The sequence below is a fragment of the Papaver somniferum genome, chromosome 4, assembly GCF_003573695.1.
Source record: "Papaver somniferum cultivar HN1 chromosome 4, ASM357369v1, whole genome shotgun sequence".
NCBI lineage: Eukaryota > Viridiplantae > Streptophyta > Magnoliopsida > Ranunculales > Papaveraceae > Papaver > Papaver somniferum.
This window is the reverse complement of record NC_039361.1, coordinates 24,484,652-24,490,310: the sequence shown is the minus strand read 5'-3', so window position 1 is coordinate 24,490,310 and position 5,659 is coordinate 24,484,652. Positions and strand designations below refer to the sequence as shown.

General features: G+C 36.3%; 1 protein-coding gene across 1 annotated transcript; it reads left to right on the top strand.

Annotated features, from left to right (window-relative positions):
• The first annotated feature begins 239 nt into the window (after positions 1-239).
• Positions 240-2,128, top strand: LOC113274971 (geraniol 8-hydroxylase-like). The gene is made up of 2 exons (XM_026524396.1): positions 240-1,167; positions 1,294-2,128. Exons 1-2 carry the CDS (start codon positions 292-294, stop codon positions 1,900-1,902), a joined length of 1,485 nt encoding a protein of 494 aa, XP_026380181.1. The 5' UTR covers positions 240-291; the 3' UTR covers positions 1,903-2,128.
• The last annotated feature ends 3,531 nt before the right edge of the window (positions 2,129-5,659 follow it).

Below are 5,659 nucleotides of genomic sequence, written 5' to 3'. Positions count from 1 at the left end.
AATAACGTGTAATGGTGCAGTTCTAACCAAAACGGCAATTGTTAGGATCCACTATTTCCTGTCTACTTTTCTGTGTCTCCCGACGCTCTGCAGAAAGATTGTATTGGACATGGCAAATGTGATCTTATCTTTTTGATCAAGAGTTATTAATTTCCGCAGACTTCTTGGAAAAAATCTAAAACACTAAAAAGTACGACTAAAAACTTTAGAAAATTCAATCCATTTCTACAAGTGTATATATCTACTTCCAATGCTCTTACAGAGTTTATCACTCGGTTTGAGAGAAAGAAAATGGATTACTTGAATCTTTTCCTGGTAATTGTGCTCTCATGCATATTTATCAAATTGGTCATCAATTCAGTTGCAAAAAGAAATCTCCCACCAGGTCCATATCCACTACCTATCATCGGAAATCTTCTCCAACTCGGCAGAAAACCTCACGAGTCACTGACTCAACTCGCCAAAGTTCATGGTCCGTTGATGTCACTAAAACTCGGTTCTTTAACGACAATAGTCATTTCTTCTCCTACAATAGCCAAAGAAGTTCTTCAAAAGCATGATCAATCTTTTTCTAGTCGAATCCTTTTGGATGCAGTTACAATGGTCGATGACCATAAATACTCAATGATATGGTTACCTGCTTCACCTCAATGGAGAGCTCTTAGAAAATTGACAAATTCACATCTTTTCACTACTCAGAAGCTTGATTCAAATCAGAACCTAAGACAGCAAAAGTTAGATGAGCTTGTTTCTTACGTGGGTCGAAATGCAAGTTCGGGTTCTGCTGTTGACATTGGTCAAGCTGCTTTTACTACTGTTCTTAATTTGATGTCGAATAGTTTCCTTTCTATCGATTTAGCGGATTATAGTTCAGATTCTGGTTCTACTTTTAAGAATACTATTAGAGCAATTATGTGGGAAGCCGGAAAACCAAATGTTTCGGATTATTTCCCTGTTCTAAGATTTTTGGATTTGCAAGGTATTAGACGCCGTACGGGAAATTACATTCGAATACTGGATGAGATTTTCAACAAGATTATAGATCAAAAATTGTTGGCATTACAGTCTGGAGAAGGAAACAGTAGTGACTTGCTTGATGTGATTCTTGATCCATCCAATGAAAACGGAATCCAGCTTCAACGTCACGAAATAAATACTCTACTTAAGGTTAGTACTATTGTGATTTTCAATTACTCACTATTTAGTGTCTGGCGCTAGGCCGGGTGTGCAATTTCTTCTTGATTTTGGTTGAAATTTTTTCATATAAGCCTTACAAAATGATTCATCGAGCAGGACTTCTTCGCAGCCGGGACAGATACTAGCTCATCCACTGTGGAATGGGCGATGGCGGAATTACTTCACAACCCGTCTAAGATGACAAAGGCTCAACAGGAGATTTCAACCATTATAGGCAAAGACCGACTAATCAAAGAGACCGATATCGTCCGACTCCCTTACTTGCAAGCAATCGTGAAAGAGACGTTACGGCTTCACCCACCAGTTCCATTCTTGGTCCCGCACAAAGCAGTAGTCGATGTTAAAATGCATAATTTTCTTGTCCCTCAAGATGCCCAGGTAATAGTGAATGTGTGGGCAATGGGGCGAGATCCTACCATATGGACGGACCCTATTAGTTTTAATCCTGAAAGGTTTTTAGATTCCAAAGTTGATTATAGAGGTCAAGATTTTGAGTTGATTCCATTTGGGTCTGGTCGTCGAAGTTGTCCCGGCTTACCACTAGCACATCGAATGGTACATCTAATAGTGGGTTTGCTTGTTCAATCATTTGACTGGAAACTAGAAAATGGGATGAGACCAGAGGATTTGAACATGGAAGAAGAACTTGGATTTACATTGGCAAAGGCTACTGATCTTCGAGCAATTCCTACTGATAGGCTCTAATTTCAACTTATCACTCCAAATATGGAAGTTAGTTTCCAAAATCTATAAACCTTTCTTTTTCATCCTTGAAAATTTGTGTCTAGAAATTGCATTGTAAAATACGAAATCAGGAATTATATCCCCGCGAGATTGGGCATATCCAGATTAATTGGGATAATACCGAATAAGACAAAATAAGGTCATATATAAATAAATTCCATGGCCCCTTAGCCATATATTTTTGTAATGACTAAACTGTCTCTAATTAATTAAGATTTAATCAAACTTAATTAACAATAATCACTTTATATCTTTTACATTTCATTTTAGTTTAGTTTAAGATTTTGATTCTTCTCTTATCACCCCACTTTTTCTGGTACCTACAGTCATCGTGGTCGGAATATACAACCATGAAGACTTTTCATATTTTCTTTTCCGAGAACCCAGAATCATACAGTCGTTATGTTCCACCATGACGATCTTTTGCTCGATATCCATGGTATAAATCAAGATTAGAAGTCGTCATGGTCGAAAAACAAGACCATAACGACATGACTAGCCCATATTTTATATGAGTCGTCACAGTGAAAATTTTGGACCTTGACGACCTTAACTCCAGCATTTTCATCATATTTAGTCGTCACGCTGGAAAATTTAGACCGTGACCGCTGTAAGTCAATTTCATTTTTCCAAAACTTGTAAAAATCGTCATGGTAGTAATTAGTTGACCATGACGACTCTAACTATCGTTGACTGCACGTTGTCAATTAAATCAATATTTAACTAAGCAAATATACAAGATAATACATTACTGCTAATCAAAAGATAAACTACATGGAACTTGTTTCCATTCACTGAATACCCAAAACGATATTTTGTTAGGTTGTTGCCATGGCTTCCCATGGCTACTAGGATATGATCTCTAGTTAGGTATTGTGGTCACTCTCCTCGAAGGCCATTTCACAAACCACTCCAAGTAGAGGTGTAAATTGGGTTGTGCCAGCACGGGCACAGCCCAGCACTTCATGCTAAAATTTGAGCACAGCTAGAGGTGTAAAACATGCCGGCCCAGCACATCCCAGCCCACGAAGTCACGTGCTTAGCGTGCTGCGTGTTGTGCTTAATGGCATGTCGTGTTATGCTTTTGTAAAAAAATTAAACGTGTTGTGCAGTGTTGTGTTGTGCTAGCATACTTATTTTATGTTTTCCAAAATAAATATTTTTGAGATATTTTAGTTAGTACATGTATTATTACAGAAATAAATTAGCCTAACGAAAATAAAATGTCAGAAATTGGCTAAAACAATGATTCTTTAGTGAAATATGCATCAAATGTGATGTATTGCGTAGTATTTTACCCATGACGTGGCGTTCTTTCTTCGCGTGTTGTGTTGTGTTGTGATGCGTGCTAACACGTGTTGCGTGTCGTAAAAGCTGATGTGCCTATTTGTCTGACACAGCGCAGCACATTAGACAAATGTGTTGTGCCCGTGCTGGGCCGATCACATATTGTGTCGTGCTGTGTTCGGATTTTAACATGCTGTGATGTGCCATAAACGCGCTGGCCCGTCCCGATTTACACCTCTAAGATGGACCATCATACTGCAACTGCACATGTATCCAATAATTACGTTTAGGAATAGATCATGAGAGTTTATTCCAAGCTTGCTCAGAATCAATTTTCAAAAATCACGGAAGATGGATGAGAATCTTATCCGATTTGGTATTACAAAACTAGTCATAAAACACCAAGGTAAACAAACTTGTGGTACAAAAACTCCACCCATATGTTGAGAGTTATAAGAACTCCATTTTCCCCAAAAGTGATATAAAAACCCCAAATTTAATATAATAATCTAAATTAGATCTTTTCAAAATCTGAAAATTCCAGTCGTACCCTTTTATTATCGTTCTTCCTTCGCGATATGTATTCATTTCCCTTTATGAAACGATTACCATTCTAGATCTTCTATCACACCGCCTCTGTCTCAGCCACCTCCTCCTCCTCCTCCCCCGCCATCAGCATCAGTATCAACACCTTATCCTAGTATTCCGTCACCACCACTAAACCCACTGATGTGTCCTGATCCACCACCTCAACAACTTCTCTTTCTTCTCCTACACCATTACCAAACCCACTGCTATGTTTTGATTCTCCACCAAATTTGAAATACAAATACCAATTCAATTAAGATTAGGTATTTATGTTTTGTGCTAAACAGATTTGTATTAATGATGAAGGCGGTGGTGGTGCTCCAAATTATATAATTTTACTGAAATACCTCCTCCTTCTCTGATCTAAACTTCAATTCCTGAACACCTCCAAAAATCACTGTAGAAAAAGTTGAATCACAATGATGATACATCATCTTATCATCATATATTGTTTAATTTGAAGAAATTGCACCTCATCCTCAACTAGTACAAGAGGTGTGTTTCATTTTAGGGTCTATTTTTTTGTATCTAATTTCGAATTAGAACGTAATTTCTAAAGAATTTATTGAATTTGGTTTTAATTTATGAATCACAGCTTTCAAGGATACTAGTCAATATAAGTGAATTGTGAAGATTAACATCACAATGAATACCTGATGGTACTGGAAATTGGCCTAATGTATGGAAGGTAATCAGTTTTCTTGTTAATTTGTAGTTTGAAAAATGAAGTGAATTTAAATTAGGTTTTTATAGGTAAATAAAAATGAATTTTTATACAAGGAGAAATGTTTTGTTGTAAATGTTATTGGAGATAGGTTGGGTTCTATATGAAAGGACAACTGCATCACTGGCATGGTCAGATGAGGTTCACAGTATGAGAAGTCAAATTATTGTCTACTTGCAGTCTATACTCTGTAAATTTTAGATTGTCACTGTTGATTTGTTTATCGGTATGTGAATCTAGTTGTTGATAATGTAAATGGTGATGCTGGTAATGTGTGGAGGAGGGAGGGGTGCAACTGTATGTTTATTTGGTACTACATTATAAGTGATACAAAATAAAGATGTTAGTCATGTGCATGTAGATCTTATAGTCATACGAAGATGTATTTTTGCTTATTTGAGTTTGATAAAATAGTGCAATCGAAAATTTTATTGATACGAATTTTGTTGTATATTTACAGATGATTGATGTTTCGGTTACTACAGGCAATGCGTGTATCATTACTGAGCAGTGAGAGGTATGATTCTTGGTTACTTTTGACATCCAATGACTCATCAAAGTAAGAGTTATTTGCTTAACTTCAATCTAGTTTCTGAATACACCAAATCTGTTTGTGTAGAGTTTGAACTAGCCTACTGTAAGACCAGATGTGAAGGTATTTACAATATTATGGCCTTGTTATTTTAATCTTTTTAACTTATCTAGTGTGTGGATATTATTATCAATCATAATATATAGTCGTGCTGAACTCGTGATGCTAAGTATTACTAACAGGCAGGTTTTTTTCATGTCCAAGACATTTATCTGTGATAGCTGAGTAGATTTTAAGCTTGTTTGGTATTGTTATCAAGATACATAAATGTCGTGACAATTATTAGCAAATCTAATGTTTATATATTGTTCTCTAGCAAATGCACTAAGCAAATTATAATGCACAAATAAAATTATTAGAGAATACAAATGCTTGAGAAATATTCATCTCTATGAAATCAATTATTACAGAGGTGGAAGTATTTGGTGGTGGCATGTGGTGTTTTGAGTATTTGTAAGATGGTTCATGTGATAGTAGTTGGTCTAATCATAAGTGTTAGTTGCATAAAGGGGTTACATCCACTGATT